We start from the raw sequence: 16,931 nt of genomic DNA, 5'->3' as shown, positions 1-16,931 counted from the left end.
AATATAGATTTTATTATATTTATATATATATATTAAATATATATATTATGCTATATTTTCTAGGGTTGCTCCATTTTACCCGACTACAATGTTCCTTTTCATAGAAAGCAAATTAGTAAAAATGAAACTGTAATTTCTAGAGGTTCTAACTTGTTTGGTTTTTATTTTATTTTTGTAACATTTACATTTTTTTTTTAACAGCTACCGGCATGTTTACACCACCTGACTTTGTTTTGAAGGCTTTTAATTTATTGATAATAATTTAAACACAATTGTTTCATGCTTATTTTACAATAGAATATTATTCTAAAGTTCTTATGCCATTATTATTTTTCTGAGAATTTCGGCTTTTAAAATAAAGCTTTTATTTGTTTATTTATTTATTTTTACTGTCTATTGGTATTTAGTATATAGTATTTTTTTACTATAATTAAGGAAAAAAAAAATGAAAATATGTTCATCATGGTACAGGTCTATTCAAGTATTCTTTGCACTGTTTGTTACTGACCACGTTAACGTGCAGTTAAGAAAATGGTTTATTCCGGGGTTTTGCAGAAAGTAGGGCTGCAACTAACGATAATCAGTTTGATAATCAGTTAATCTAACGATTATTAGAACGATTATTCAACTATTTTTGGGTTATTGATTGATTAATCATTAGCTCTTATCTGATTATTCAGCTTGTGTCACGACATAAAAGGTTGTATTAAACATGCAACAACAAAGAGGACAAAATCATCTTTTAAAAATACCTCTAAATGACATTCACTGAATTAAAGGAACAAAACAAACTTTATATTAAGTAATAATTCAGTAAAGAAATTCACGGCAAAAGAAAATCATGTTATTATCAAGTGTTTTTGTCTTGATTTCCATTTTAAAATGTCTAAAAATCCCTAAAACAGGATACATTTACTTGAGAAGCAACATATAAATTAGACTTGCATTAAGAGAATATATCTTAAATCTCTTAATTAAGTAAGTGTATTTTGTATATAAATGTATTTTGTCACTTGGTAATACTTCTGCGAGTGCAGTAAAGACAAAATATATTTATATTCAAGATCAGTTATCTAAAAGCAAGTCTAAATATCTTATATGCTTCTCAGGTAAATGCATCTTATTTTAAAGGATTTTTAGATATTTTTAAATATTTGTATTTTTTATATTATATTCAACATTCTCAGATAACAATTTTTTTCTGCAGTATAGCTGCTGAAGTAAATGTACATTGTTTTAAATGAGTTTTAGATATTTATATTGGAAAACAAGCCAAAACAAAAATAAATCCTAAACGTGTTTTGTTGCTGTGTATAATGGGGGCGAAGACTTCCTCTCTCACCTTTCTGTTCACTTCAATCCATCTTTAACTCACAAACAAACAAACTCTCTCTTATGAATAAAGCTGCGTATTGCCAATTTTCTTCACGATAAGAAGCACACAATGACACATATATTATGATACAATAAGCCGAGAGCCATCACGTTATAGTCTAGCTGCATTAAGCGTGCACGCTCGAGGGACGGGTGTCCCCGCAACAGAGTGCGCATCAGCCGGGTGCAGTTCCAACCTCTCCCCCTTAGATCGGGACACTTCACACAACTCATAGAAGAAGCGCTGACCACACCGAGGAATGCCAGTTTCATAGTTTGTAGTTATTTACATGATCTGCTTCCATATTATTTGAACTTTAATAAAGCTATAATGCATTAATTATAACTGCATTTAAGATGTAACACCGGGGTGTTTCCTTTAATGAGCTCCGGCTCCACTTATTCCACAACAATCCACAAGACCAAATGACTATTCAACAATGAAAATATTTGTCGTACATTTTTTATTGTCAAGATTCTCATTATGTCCACTAATCATTTCAGCCCTCGCAGAAAGCATGCAAACAAGAACGCCGCTTAACTTATGCCATTCAAGGGATTAATTGAAAGCCGTTTAACACACCTTGATTTCTCCCAGAGAACGTGGCTTATGTTGTCATGTAAATATAAGAGGCGTTCTTAAAGGTTCTTGAGGAGTGCGCATGTGCGTGAACAGACTGGATATCAAACGTCATAGGTTGGAGCTCATCAGCCCAACAACAAGTCCAAAGCAGAAAGAATTCAACATTTCTGGAAGTACAGTAAATGCACATACACTATAAACTACCCTTTTATACTATTTTACCAATGTAAAATATAGACTATACCTCACATTCCCATATATGCGCTCAAGTACTTTGGGAGAATCCGAGAGTTTTATGTAATGAGGAAACCGCACTATTAGCTGCATGTACATGGGAGTAAAGTGTATGCATGTGCTGATTGGATAAGCTGGTAAGAACGCCTGTTAAAGGGGCAGTTCACCCAAAAATGAAAATTCTCTCATCATTTACTCACCCTCATGCCATCCCAGATGTGTATGACTTTCTTTCTTCTGCATTAAGTTAAATTAAGATTTTTGGAAATGATCTCATCTCTGTTGGTCCACACAACGTAAGTAAATGGTGACCAGAACTCACATGAAGGCAGCATAAAAGTAATCCTTATGACTCCATTGTTTATATCCATGTCTTCTGAAATGATATTCTAGCTGTGGGCGAGAAACAGATAAAAATGTAAGTCCTTTTTTACTATCAATCTCCTCCTTTGACCAGCACAAATCTGTAGGTGGCTCAATGTGGAAGTGAAAGTAAAAGTGTAGATTATCAGTAAAAAATTTCTTTATATTGCCTTTATGTCCCTTTTGGACCTTCAAAGTTCTGGTCACCATTCACTTGCATTGTGAGGTCCAACACAGCTGAAATATACTTTTTAAAATCTTCACTTGTGTTCTGCAGAATAAATAAAGTCATACATATCTAGGATGGCATGAGGGTGAATAAATTATGAGAGAATTTTCATTTTTGGGCGAACTATTCCTTTAAGGTGTTTACATGCAATGCGAAACAGGCATAATGGGCAAAAATCTTCCTGTGCCGATCGGTTTATTCTTACGCCATTTATGACCTCACACCGAACAAGGAGCACCATTCAATGTGTTTACATGACTACACACAATGTTGGCACATGAACATGCATGTAAACATGCTCAGTGTTGCTCATTTGGTAAAGCATGGAAATCAAACCCATGACCCCTTTTCGCCCCAATTTGGAATGCCCATTTCCCAATGCGCTCTAGGTCCTCGTGGTGGCATAGTGACTCGCCTCAAGTAAGTTTGGGTAAGTTACATCTTACAGTAAAATTAGAAGATTTTCATGTTATTAAAGTTCTTCTGGATCTCCTATTGGATGTTGTGCACCTGATACATTTTCTCAGATGTACATGCTAAAAGAACATATTCGTTTTTTGTAGTGTAGTTGTGTGTTTTGGTGTGATATGAATTTGATGTTATTGCTACAGTATACTGAGGAAGCAGACACATAATGTGAGGGATGAGAGGACTTAACTCCCACGAACATCCATTAACACCAGGCCAAGCATGACAAAACCTCACACACTCACAAGGAGTTCAGTCACAGCACACTGACATAAACTTCAGCTCAAATGAACAGCCACAAACACACATAAAGTGTAAATTATTATCTCTTTAAAGAGCTGCAGTTTAGCATGTCGATATGTCTCTTTAAGCCTTATCATCACTTTGGGTAAACGTCTTTTTCAACCTCTTTTTGCATTACTTGTAAGTACAATGATTGTAGAGATACTGAAAGCATGCCAATTGCTAACACCATGCTTTGATATTCACATCAAATGCTCAATGAGTAGAGCAATATCTGCACACTTCACTTGTACCTGTCCTCAACCTAATCTCAAGCTCCACTGTTCACAATAATGGCAACCCCTAAAACTCCAATATAACAGAAACTCTTCTAAATAACACAACTAAGCACTAATAAGTCTTCCCCTTTACATTCATCTTGCTCAAAGACACTGTATATAACACTTAATTTGAACACTTACTCGCCATTTAGAGTGCCATCTGTAACAGTGGCTAGCTGATAGAAAACTGTGCAATGTGTATAAACCTCACTCTCCTGACCTCAAGAGGTGCACTAGCGATTGATGCTAAATGAAAGGCCAAAGAGAATTGACGAACAGAATTTGCATGTCCCTCCCCTGTACATATGCGTATAAAAGGAGGGAATCGTGCATCTGTTTAGTCAGGTTTTGCACTGAGGAGCCGAGAATAAGGTTCGGCCTTTACAGTGGTTGGTACGGTGTTGTGGCAAGAGCAACACCAGGGAACGAGGGTTACGACAGTAACCTAGACGTTCCCCTTCTGTCACTCACTCGACGTTGTGTCAGTGAAGTGACACTAGGGGTCCGTGTCCAATAACGCACACGACACTGAACCATGTTACGTGAACTGCTGATGCAGATGCAAGCAAGCTGTTGCATGCCAAAGGAGCAGCCCGCGCCAGGCTGCACGTAACGCCAGGCCTTCCCCAACGCCCCATAAAAATGCTATACACTTTTTAGGTTCCCGGCATCCCTCTTCGAGCTGGCCGTGCCAGCCGTGGCCTTTTCTCTCTCTATGTTTACCATATGGCTGTTAGAAGCAGCTGAAATAATCTAACGCTATAACACACATCGGGGAAGGTGTTCTATTCCGACTCCTATTCTTTCAGGGAGAAAATACCCCTGGACATCCTGCCTAGGCTGGGGAGGTCACATGTGGCAATACGGCACATGATCTTATGATCCTCGACGGTGTCTCCGAATAGGCCAATATTAGGTAGGAGGCTGTGATCGGCGCTCTGACCAGAGGAAGCAATCATCTAGCCGCGAGTCCAGCCCCATGCTTATGGCGGCCCGGGCAAGCATGTCGGCCATCTGCGTGGTGGCCTTAAACTGGGCGGGCCGACCCGAGTCAAGTCTTCCATGTCAGACGCTGCAACGCTCTCCGATGCAGTGGCGATGTCATCATCCAGGCCGGGGGGTCCGAAGGAGACATCAGACTGGCCATGGGGTGAGCCGGTCTCATCTCAGACCCCGACGGAAGCAAACAAGCGTGCTGGGGGGCGGGTAGTTTGTGGCTTTTTACCCGGCAAAGCCGTGCCCGCTGAACTCCCCAAATCGCCTCCATCGCCAGCCAGGTCGACCTCCATCCCGTGGGAGGAAGGCGCGATGCAGGGGGCGGCTGGAGTGCCGTTTCCTTTCAGAAAGGAAAGCTTCGACCGCAAAGTTGCCATGGTCAAGTTCACGCAGTGAGAACAAGAACCATCCACAAACGCTGCCACGGTGTGATCATGACCCAGACACACAAGGTAGCACTGTAAAGTGTGCATATGATGAAGAGGCCAATAGTATCTGCTCAAGGCAGAACCATGTTTTTTTTAGTTACAGGCAGATCCACGCTCAACAGATTTACACAGAATTGAAACGCCTGTCATTCACAAAATTCTAGTACACATACCCCGCCCCTTGCATTTTTGTTTACATTTTTTGTCTAATGCGATCATGCTTTCAGCTTTCAATATGAATCTAGTACTCTCAGCAACGTTTAACACATTTCTAATTCATTCTGCAGAATTCTCCAAAAATCACTGCAGAAAATGAGCTTTTTGTTGTTGTTATGCATTCTATGTATTTTAATTTGATCTTCTTTTATTATTATTATAAAGTGGGTCTCATTTTCAATCTTATGTTACATTAATTATAGCTTTTTTTTTTATCTGTTTTTAAGTGAATCACTCTGTGCTTGTAATGTATTTTTATTGTAAAGCACGTTGAACTGCATTTGTTTGTATGAAAGGTGCTATTTAAATAAAAGTTTATTATTATTATTATTATTACTATATATAAGACTAGCACAACCATGTTGCAAATTGGCCACTCATTTTCACATTCAAATGAGCTTGCTATTCGCTGCAGATGCTTTCCAGAAGTTTGCAGCTCTTCACCGGTAGCGGTGAACCTCCAGCAAACCTTTGGCGATAATGAAGAGTTTGCAGCAAAGCTCTTTTGCATGTGAATATTAAAGAGTGGCAAATTTGCAGCAAGCTTGATGCAACTTTGCATTGTAAGTGTGTTGCAGGGCTCAAAATGTGACATCAGTGTAGTTTGAGTAACTTGATATTATAGGATTCCAAAGAGCCGAACGAAGAGGGAAAAAAGCAAAGTGAGCATGCAACCCTAAAATAGTCTGTTTTAGAGAATTTTACTTACAATGAAAAAGACTGTTTGCCAGCTATATGGCAGTGATACATGTTAGCATGTAATCATGTTGGATCATTTGCTGTGTTTAATTAAAGGTTTACAACTTTATGTTTATATTTAAACGAAATTGTTAAAATCTAAAAAATATAACTTGCATCAGGATCCATAGTCATTTAAGGGGGTTTTGTACATACTGTGCATTACTATATTTCAATCTAATGCAATGCATCTAGACAATAAGAGAGTGACAGATAGAGAGAATCAAATTAATATTACATTTAGAGTCAGATGCTGCTGCAGATGCTCTTCTGTCTGATGAAGCATTACAGCGTGAAATAGAGGTCACACACACACACGGGTAGATAGGTCAGGCACACATATACTGTATACAGAACATTAATTGACTTTCCAGAGTCATCACCTTTTCCTATTAAAACTTTTATGGCTTTTGTGCGTATAGCATCGCATCCTAGAACAGTGAATCCTAATGTACCTCAGTGGCTTGAATCCATTGGGAAGAATTTCATGTAAAATTGTGCTTCATGTGGAAACATCTAAATTAATTATTAATCAATCCCAAGTTTAATTCAATCCCAAAATGTTATTTAACATGTCTGATTCAACTTGACTACAACAAACCACTTATTACACTGTATAAAACAGAAATGATGCTGATAAAATGTCACGGCTCTGAGCATTTAGTTAAAACTATTTATAAAAGTACTAATAGACTAAAACAGCTAATCGTAATCGAAAACAAGATGTGTGTAAAATGTGCAAGTTTATAAATGGGATGACCCATCAAATGGGGACGACCCTTATATTTGAATAAAATCCATTTTGAGTCCATTTCTCATCTGTAGGATTGATTGTTTTTCAGTTCAAGTTTCTTCAAACATACGAATGAAAATGCTAAATGGTATCAAATGGAAAAAACGCTTGAGCCTTACTGATGGGGCTTCAATAGTACATAAGACCAACAAAAGATTGGGACATTTTTACACACACTTATATGAAGTCTGAACCCGATATTGCTTAAGGGAACAAGCCATCCAAAATTACCAAGACTCAGTAGCCACTGAAGCTCATAGGTGTGTTTGTCTTTCTGTGTGGAACGGATCATACCAATCGAGTCTGACATTATCTTGGATTCATGACAGAAATTAAGTGTGTGTGTGTGTGCGTGTGTGTGTGTGTGTGTGTGTTCTGTTCTGAGAGGAGGAGCACGGTCACTGGAGATCTTATCTTACACAGTGGTCAGTGGGGAGGAAATGGCATGTGCTTGTTTGTGTGTATTTTCGCTACCATCTTGGCAAGTCATTGTTTTGTCATGTCATTGGCACACACGATCCACAGCATTGGTGGACTTATGAGTTATGATGGGATAAGATGCACGGTAAAATGATTCTGACATGTTTGTGTTTTGTGCTCTCCAGTGAAAGCAGATTACATGCAGTTTAACAGACACTTCTGGCCTTTTCAAGATATTTTCAAAAACACAAGAACTATCAAAAACTGTAGAGGGCTCTGCTTGCACTGCTTTGTGATTTTAAGATCTTTCTAAGGTCGCAGATTTAAAAAGGATTTGGCAAATATACAGGCTTCATTTTTAAGAAACTTGCTGATAGGTAGAACAGCCTTAAAGGGGTCACATCAAAGATTATTGTATTATAAAAAAATTTCCCTGCGGTCCACTTATAATAGTAGTCACTTTTGCAGCAAAAACAACCGTTTATGGCCATTATGCTATTTATCTTTCAATAACAGCTCTTTTTGCAAAGCCCACATCAGATTGTGACAGATTGGGAAAATAATTGCAGTTCAGCCGTTGTACTTCAGAATTGTCTTTCAACCCTCATGTGAATCTATGTGTGTGTTAGGGTCTCCTGCTGCTGATGCTGAGGAGAGGCTTGTAGATTTTCTACTGGGTCCTGAGCGCTACAATAAACTCATCCGGCCTGCAGTCAATAAAAGTCAGCAGGTCGTTATAGGCATCAAAGTCTCGCTTGCACAGCTCATAAGTGTGGTGAGTGTGTCTCATATACATACAAACACACAACCAGTTTTAGAATTTAACTTTATTTTCTTCCATATTTGCCCCCTGGAATTTTTTTCAGGTTGTATTTTTGCCTTTATGAGGACATCTTTTTTCTACCCATATAAGAACACACAACTGAGTTGACCATTTACCTTAAATTGCCTCCACTAAATCCTCAATCTGAACAATTATGGCTGGTAATGAATCAATACAACATCAAATGCAAAATGTAGAAATGCACAAAAGTAGGTATTGGCCAAAAATATAATATTATGAAATTATGTAAAAAAAAATTAAATTAAATATTTTACCTCCAAATTTTGAATTTTTTTCACTATTCACGATTTTGGATATTTGCCTGGTGGCAAATTGTGTTGCTTAAATATATGATATAGTGTATGTCATATTTGTGTGATGCTGTATATGAGCAACATAAATATATGATCAGTCTCTCTGGATAAGAGCATCTGCTTAATGCCTTTAACCTCGTGAGACCCCACGTCCACATGCGTGAACGTTACGTTTTGGCTTCGCTATTGGCTATGCTTAATTACATTTTATTTAAACCAACTGATCTCAGTTCAGGAGATTCTAGGCTGTCATTAAAGGGTTAAACTAACAGCGCACCGAGTCATGTGACAAAACAACATGATGCCAATCTCAGCCGAGTTTGTCTTTTGGAGAAATGGCAACAAAACTACATCTGGTAAGAAAACAAGCTTATGTTTTCACATTAAAAACAGTTTGAGCCAAAGAGTAGAGTCTCTAGTTTCATCCGATATGCCATTTTAAAAATAGCATTGATTTATCACGAAATGGCATGTTGTTAAACTCAATGTCCACGTGCGTGGGCAATAGGACAGACTTTCCATAAAAATCTTACATTCTCTGTGCATGATCACATTGGGAATTAATGGACATACCCAAAAGCTGGACAATGTGGCTTTCAGAGGCTGTATATGGAGTTAGGATGAAAATTATATAATTAAAATAACTATAATTGTACAAAACTTACAGCACACCCAATTGCATTAGAGTCATAGTGCAGGAGCTGCATGATTCACTTGACATGTTAAAGCCTTATGGTACATTCACACTGACATGATGTCCTAACCAGGTGCAATGTGGCAAAGCGACAAGACATGTTGCTGGTCACTTGGCTTCTATTTTTGTCAGGTTGCACTGGGTAACCACAACTACAACAAAATCTCATTGTTTTTTTTTTTAGGACACAGTCTTAGTGCTCACACAGGTGATAAAGGTTTGAGTGTGGACTGCGTCATGTCTCGATAACATTCTCCCTCTCTCCTCAATCATTTTCTGTTCCCTCTTCACTGTCCTTTCTAATACAAAGGCAAAAAGACCCATAATTAAACAACAGTTACATATAATAAATGCAGTGCTGTTCTATTCTCTTTACAGAATGAGAGGGAGCAAATCATGACAACAAATGTGTGGCTGACTCAGGTAAATTCACCAGGATTACATGTGTTTTATCTGCACAGTATTATATAACAAAGTCAAATAAACTTCCCCAATCATACACATGAATGTACACAAACCACTGGGCAGATTTGCATCTAACTGTAGTTCAATTATAGTTCACTTTTTGGCTATTTTGTTTGTGTGAAAAATCCTAGTAAATGCAATGAGAATTTAATGCATTTAGCTGTTCTATTTTAAATGAGCTTGACACAAATACTGGTACATACTTTAGTAATGCAGATAGTCTTTGATAGTTTTCACCCAGTTTGAACCATCTTACTTTCTCTGTAGGAGTGGAATGACTACAGACTGGTATGGGACCCGAATGAGTATGAGGGCATCAAAAAACTACGAATACCATCACAGCACATCTGGCTCCCTGACATAGTGCTCTATAACAAGTACGCCACAGCTACTGAATGCGATAAATGCTATTTACACAAAGTATAAATAGCAACAAAAAGCATCTTCTTTGCACTATGTGCAAATAGTGATAGGGCCTATTCTTGCTATAAGCGGTATAAGTGGCTCCTTCGGGGTCCGAGCCACCAGGGGGCAACGCAAAAAATATATATTTTATATATATATATATACTGTGCTTTTTATACTCAAAGCTGCGAAAAAGTCTCAGGCAGCTGTTATGGCTCAACTAAACAGTTCTAGGTTGCCCCCTTGTGGCACGAGAGAGAAGGGAAAATGTAACTGCAAGGAGAGAGTTGTTTGTTGTCATGCATTAAATTGCAACAATTAGTTAGCTAACGTTATGCGGTTGTGTCCCGTTGTGTATTATTATTGTGTTTTTTTGTAGTTAATATATAAATTTTTTAAACATTTGAATTTTTATGTAAAACATTTTCAAAGTAGGATTTTGCTTAGGGCCCCCTTATGCTCAGAAACGGCCCTGCCTGCCCCTAAACCTAAACCTAACCTTAACCTTCCATTACAAAAATTATCCATGGCTTTACTACAGTAAGCATATAATCACTATTTGTATTTTGTAGTAAAATCATAGTAACCACAAAAGACAAAACATGGCTACTATCTTTATGGGTTAGTTTACCCAAAAATATTAATTCTGTAATGATTTACTCACCCTTCTGGTATCCCAGATGTGTATGACTTTCTTTCTTCTGCAAAACAGAAAATAATATTTTTAGGAGAACATCTCAGCTTTGTAGGTCCTCACAATGCATGTAATTGGGTGCCAACATTTTGACAGTAAAATAAAAAAATTTTAGAGTAAAAAAATTACTGTTTCTCACCCACACCTATCATATCACTTCTGAAGATATATATTTAACCACCACAGTTGTCTTGAGTATTTTTATGTTGCCCTTATGTAGATTTTGGAGCTTCAAAATTTTGGCACCCATTCACTTGCATTGTAAGGACCTACAGAGCTGAGATATTCTTCTAAAAATCTTCGTTTGAATTCAGCAGATGAAAGAAAGTTTGACACACCTGGAATGGCATGTGGGTGAGTAAATAATAAGAAAATGTAAATTTTGGGGTTAACTAACCCTTTAAAACCAAATTACTGTAGCAACACCATGGCCAGTTGCATTCAAACTAGGGCTTCCTCCAAAATACATGGTTACTACAATATTAAATATAGTAAAACCATAGCTTATTTTTCCACGCTCGAACCCTTCTCTCAACTCCCCGACCTTCACCGTGACAAATCACTGCGAGGAAATAAACTTTTATATTCATTTTATTTGATATGATATATAGAATTGAAGGAAACATTTAGAGTGGAGACAGGAAACACGACAAAGTTGGCCAAAAGGTAGATTCGAACCTGGGTTGTCCGCACGAAAAATCACATCCACGCCGTCATCACACTCCATGCCACTGGAGTGACACTAGGACTGCAGCTCGTCCTTAATTTATGTTTCCACCAGACTATTGGAGTGCAAACAGCTGCACTGTGTGACAGGTGCTATTCACACCTAGTGCAGTCCCTCCATTAAAAAATGGACAAGCCTTTTAATGTGTTCCACCCAAACTTCCTGTTTCAACAGGAAATGTCAACACAGGAAAGAAAACTGTAAAAGAAAACTTAATGCGGTCTTTATTAATGTCTGTTTATATTTTATACCACATTCATTTCATATTGACGCCAAAAGCCTTGTAAACTTTTGGGATTTTTGAGGCTTTTATGCACCATCAGTGTTTAGTGACAAATTCAAAACAACAAGCAGGCTGTCACTGTTCCAAGAGACTATCTAATTATAATACAGCGTTGCCAAAAGCGGAGTGCAGATGCCAATGTTACTGTTCTTTCAGGATGTTCATGCAAGTGCTCTTGACAAGCTCAGAAAAACAAAAAAGAAATAAAACGAATGACAAACAAAGATGTTGTAGACTGTTTGATTTAGGCCAGCTGTGTGTTTCTAGTGGAAGCAATGTGTTAAGGCATCATTGTTATATAATTTCCATTTTTAGTTGATAAAAGTAAAGAATCACTCGCACGTGTTCTGTGCTTAAATGGATAAATTGGGCAGGATAAAGCTTTTAATTTGCTCAAGGGGCATTTCATGTTGTAAAGAGACACTGGGGCATGTAATCCTCTGCTAAAATAAGCATTGTATTTCTATGCTAATTTTAATTGAAAAGCTGTACAAGGGCACCGAAAAGAAAGAGAGATAGATCTGGGATTAAAGATTTGTTAATTATTGCATATTAATCAGACATAGAGTGCAAAGAGGAGGAGTTCTCATGCTGCTAATACATACATTTTGCCAATATAACTCACAGGAATTCACAGTATACATTTATGGGCTGATAATTAGTATGAATATTTTTGTCTTCTCACAGTGCAGATGGGGTGTATGAAGTATCGTTTTACTGCAATGCAGTCGTCTCCAATACTGGTGACATTTTTTGGCTCCCTCCTGCGATCTACAAGAGCGCCTGTGCAATTGAAGTTCGTAACTTTCCCTTTGATCAACAGAACTGCACGCTTAAGTTTCGCTCTTGGACATACGACCGCACAGAGCTCGACCTCGTCTTGACCTCGGATTTTGCGAGCCGTGATGACTACACGCCCAGTGGTGAATGGGATATTGTCTCACTCCCTGGCAGAAAAAACGAAGATCCCAGTGACCTCACATACCTGGACGTCACATACGACTTTGTGATCAAACGCAAACCTCTCTTCTACACAATTAACCTCATCATTCCATGTGTCCTCATCACCTCTCTTGCAATCCTGGTTTTCTACCTTCCGTCAGACTGTGGGGAGAAGATAACGCTTTGCATTTCTGTTCTTTTGGCCCTTACTGTGTTCCTACTCCTGATATCAAAGATTGTTCCACCAACGTCATTGGCCGTTCCATTAATAGGGAAGTATCTGATGTTTACGATGGTGCTAGTCACATTTTCCATCGTGACGAGTGTGTGCGTGCTCAATGTGCACCACCGTTCTCCCTCAACACATCGCATGCCGGAGTGGGTCAAACGTGTATTCCTGCATAAGCTTCCTGGTTTCCTTCTCATGCGACGACCCGGAAGGTCCAACGTACGGGAAAGGTTTCGAAGGAAGCACCAACGGAAATCATTCTCCTCAGATGCAAAGAACATAAGGACGGATGGAGACTCGCTCTTCTTAAGTAATGACCAGGGCCGTGTCTGCGGGGCCTGGAGAGTTGGGGATCTTCCAGAGGGGTCAGAGTTCAGGCAGAGAGTGAGGGTCAGACACGACACAGATGTAGACGAGGCCATTGAGGGTGTGAGGTTCATCGCTGATCATATGAAAATCGAGGATGATGATGAGGGGGTAAGGAGCATTTGGGTATTTATTTGATTATTTGACTTATTAAATGTATTGATCTTAAGTAGTTTTATAAGTTTAATTAGTCTGTACCAGTATGAACAATAATTGATTATTCCTTAATATGTTCTCAAGAACTGCTGATTTTAGGGTCAGTGGTTATCTGTGGGTTAGCCCATACATCTTTGTATCTTGTTAATATAATAGAATATAATATACTGTACTTGAAGTGTTGAAATATTACATCTACTATGAGTCATTTTAAATAAATCTCTTAATTACTGGATAATATTACTGGAGCTAAAACTCAGTGGTAAAGAAGCTGGCTATCACCCCTGGAGCTCGCTAGTTCGCTATCCCAGGGTGTGCTGGGTGACTCTAGCCAGGTCTCCTAAGCAACCAAATTGGCCCGGTTGCTATGGATGGCGTGAAGCCTCCACACACGCTATGTCTCCGTGGCAATGCACTCAACAAGCCACATGATAAGATGTGCGGGTTGATGGTCACAGACGCGAAGGCAGCTGGGATTCGTCCTCCGCCACCCAGATTGTGGGTGACCACTACGTGACCACAAGGACTTAAAAGCACATTGGGAATTGGGAATGCCAAATTGGGAGAAAAATTAAAAAATCAGCATGTGCTTCAAACAGTATATGCCTTTTCTATTACATCATCTCGCATTAACAGTCATGCATTAGTCCATAAACAGTGATGGAGGCTTTGCTCCATTACAAAGCACTCGTGTTATGTCCTAGTGAGATTAAATTAGATAAATATATAGATTGCATGAAATTCAAATGTGAGTGCTTGTGAATGTGTGGTGCTGACGCCAGCTGCTCATACCTGTTAAAGCTCCCCCTTGGCTTATACAGGGAAAACACCATCCTGAGCATTGCACGCTCTGTTTGCAGCAGATGACAGTAAACAGAGTGCAAATGCGCATTGTAGCACGAGGCACATACAGAGTACATACTTATTTCATTAAATAGCAGCCTTTTGCGGTTTAATAACCACTTTGAGTCACGTAGCAACCTGCTTTTCCAGAGTGGGTGGCTGCCGTCTTAACGTCAGAGCTCCTTGGTCAAAACAACACAGAAACACGTCAAAATAAAAGCTCTGTCAAAATAAAAGCTCTGTCAAAATAAAAGCTTAATTTCTAGGAAAAAAAGTATGACAGAATATATCACTACTGTAAAGTTATGTAACATTCACCGTAATACTACTACTACTCAGGGCTGTACTGGGAAGAGATATATATACATACCGGGATTTTACATAACCACTGGCCCAAAAGTTGTTGAGCGAGGGCCAGTTTGTGGTCCGTTCTGCATAACGCGGCGGCACACTAGCTTATCGCGGCCCATTCGCCCCATTTCACGGCTGACCCACCAGCCCGCTCGGTTCTCCCAATGGACAGTCCGCCCCTGATTGACCCCAAAGTGCACCAGCCCACCGGGAAAATGCCCGGTATGCCAGATTACCAGTCCAGCCCTGCTACTACTACTTCTACTAATAATACAGTAAATCAGTAGCAATTGTATTATACTTAAGCAGTATCTAACATCAGCGATGCCCTGTTATGCACCACTTTATTTGACAAAAAATAACTCCTATTATGTATTTTGGATTTTGCTGTGAGGTTCTTTATAGAAGCACGTCATTTGCTAAAAAAATAATAATACAATATTATGTTGAAAATGAATTGTTATATTTTCATTTGATTAAAGTTTTAATGAATTCATTTATTTAAACACTTTTTGTTGATAAAATTGAAATTAACTATTGATATGGAGTTCAGGTATTGGCGAGTACCAAAAATGAAGTATCGGTACTCGTACGGGACATCACTAGTTGGGGTGATTTGATGTGTTTTATATCGCATGTGTTATGTAGATCATCGAGGACTGGAAGTATGTAGCCATGGTTATCGACAGGCTGTTCCTCTGGATTTTTATTCTGGTCTGTGTTGTTGGAACACTTGGACTCTTTGTTCAGCCACTCTTTCAGAGCTACAACACCCCCGTGGCAGAGGACGAGTGAGTCACATCTTTCTCTGTTCCTTCTCTTTTATTTATGATAGAGGAGCGTTTGGAGGCCAGAGCCTCACAGAGTTTTGTTCTTATGTATTTAACAATAGCCTCACCTTCGATTTGGAAAACAAGGACTGATGATAAAGTTCACTGACATTTACCATTTTCTCTTTCCCTTTCTGCTTTTACCCACCTCCTCTTTCTCAACTTTTCCTTCTTTTGCAGATATGGGGATTTTTAAAATATCTGCTGGGTGATCCTGTGACTTTTGGACACATATACTGTATACTGACCCACCCTTGAAATACACATTTAAACACACACACACACACACATATAAAGAATTATCCAGAAGCACAGTGTATTCGAGTACACCTTCAGCATTTTAAATAGCCGATTTAGGGGGCTGGATCCCAGTGGTGGAGCAATGCTGTACAGTCACAGTATTCAACACAAACTAGCACTCAGAACTGGCCTGCAAGATTTGACCATGCAAATTGTATTCATCACAGATTTCTGGGCATATTTGCATCTTTACGTGGTTCAAATCATTCCTTTAGTGAAACAGGTACCTAAACAACCGAGAATGCATGTGCAAATATACAACCTTATCAGCAGGCACAATAACATTTGAGCGAATTCCCTGCACTCTCAGAGCTATAAACCAATGATTCTGTTTTTATTGTTTCTCAAATAATATGACAAAAAGACAGCTTTCATTGACACTCAGTCTATATCCTTGCAACAAAATGGTTATATAACATAATATGTGTATGCTTTATGTGTTCACTTTTATATTTTTTCAAGACACACACTTTCAAAGAAGGTATACAGGGTTTCAAGAACAGGATGCTTATTAAATCTTGGTTTAAGATTTTATTCTTGCTATTTTGCTTGCCCTCACACAACTGCAAAGACACAAACTGCAGTTTACTCTATATTGTTTGATATGAAAGTTTGATTCATATTTGCCTAAGTGCAAATGGCTGTCAGTGGTTTTCGATGTGGTCTAAACAATCACTTTTTTACTGCCTTTTAAGAAATGTTTCATGCAGTGATTGATAACTACTTCACCACCACAGCATGAGGATAAAATAGTTTTTAAGTATTGTAATTATGAGCATATACAATAAAACAAGCTTCTCCTTTTATTTGTTACAGTTAATAGAGATTTCCTTTTCTTACATCTGGGGTCTCCTTACTTTTTCTCTCTTTTTTTCTTTCCTTACACTCTCTAAGCATGTTCCTCTCACCATGCCCTGTCATAGATGTCAAGTAGCTGTGTTAATATGAGAGAAAGAGAGAGGTCAATTGAAAACAGGGGAGGACATCCATGTTAGTGTATTTTGACAATGATTGCTGCTATGTAAATGTATTTTTAGAAATAACTCTGGTAGAAATAATCCACTGCATTTCAATAATGAGTGCATGACTGACAGTGTGACAAAA

The 16,931-nt window shown here is 38.5% G+C and overlaps 1 protein-coding gene across 1 annotated transcript in view; it reads left to right on the top strand.

The window, feature by feature from the left end:
• The window catches only part of chrnb5a (cholinergic receptor, nicotinic, beta 5a), a 23,421-nt gene extending 7,294 nt beyond the window's left edge, over positions 1–16,127 (top strand). The window contains exons 3-8 of the mRNA XM_052137509.1: positions 8,035–8,180; positions 9,615–9,659; positions 9,969–10,078; positions 12,498–13,458; positions 15,346–15,488; positions 15,708–16,127. Of these exons, the coding sequence (XP_051993469.1) occupies positions 8,035–8,180; positions 9,615–9,659; positions 9,969–10,078; positions 12,498–13,458; positions 15,346–15,488; positions 15,708–15,723 (1,421 nt within the window). The 3' untranslated portion in view covers positions 15,724–16,127. The remainder of the gene's footprint in view (positions 1–8,034; positions 8,181–9,614; positions 9,660–9,968; positions 10,079–12,497; positions 13,459–15,345; positions 15,489–15,707) is intronic.
• The last annotated feature ends 804 nt before the right edge of the window (positions 16,128–16,931 follow it).

The sequence above is a fragment of the Xyrauchen texanus genome, chromosome 11 (genome assembly GCF_025860055.1).
Source record: "Xyrauchen texanus isolate HMW12.3.18 chromosome 11, RBS_HiC_50CHRs, whole genome shotgun sequence".
NCBI classification, from domain to species: Eukaryota; Metazoa; Chordata; class Actinopteri; order Cypriniformes; family Catostomidae; genus Xyrauchen; species Xyrauchen texanus.
The sequence above is the reverse complement of the archived record's forward strand: the minus strand, read 5'-3'. Positions and strand labels throughout refer to the sequence as shown.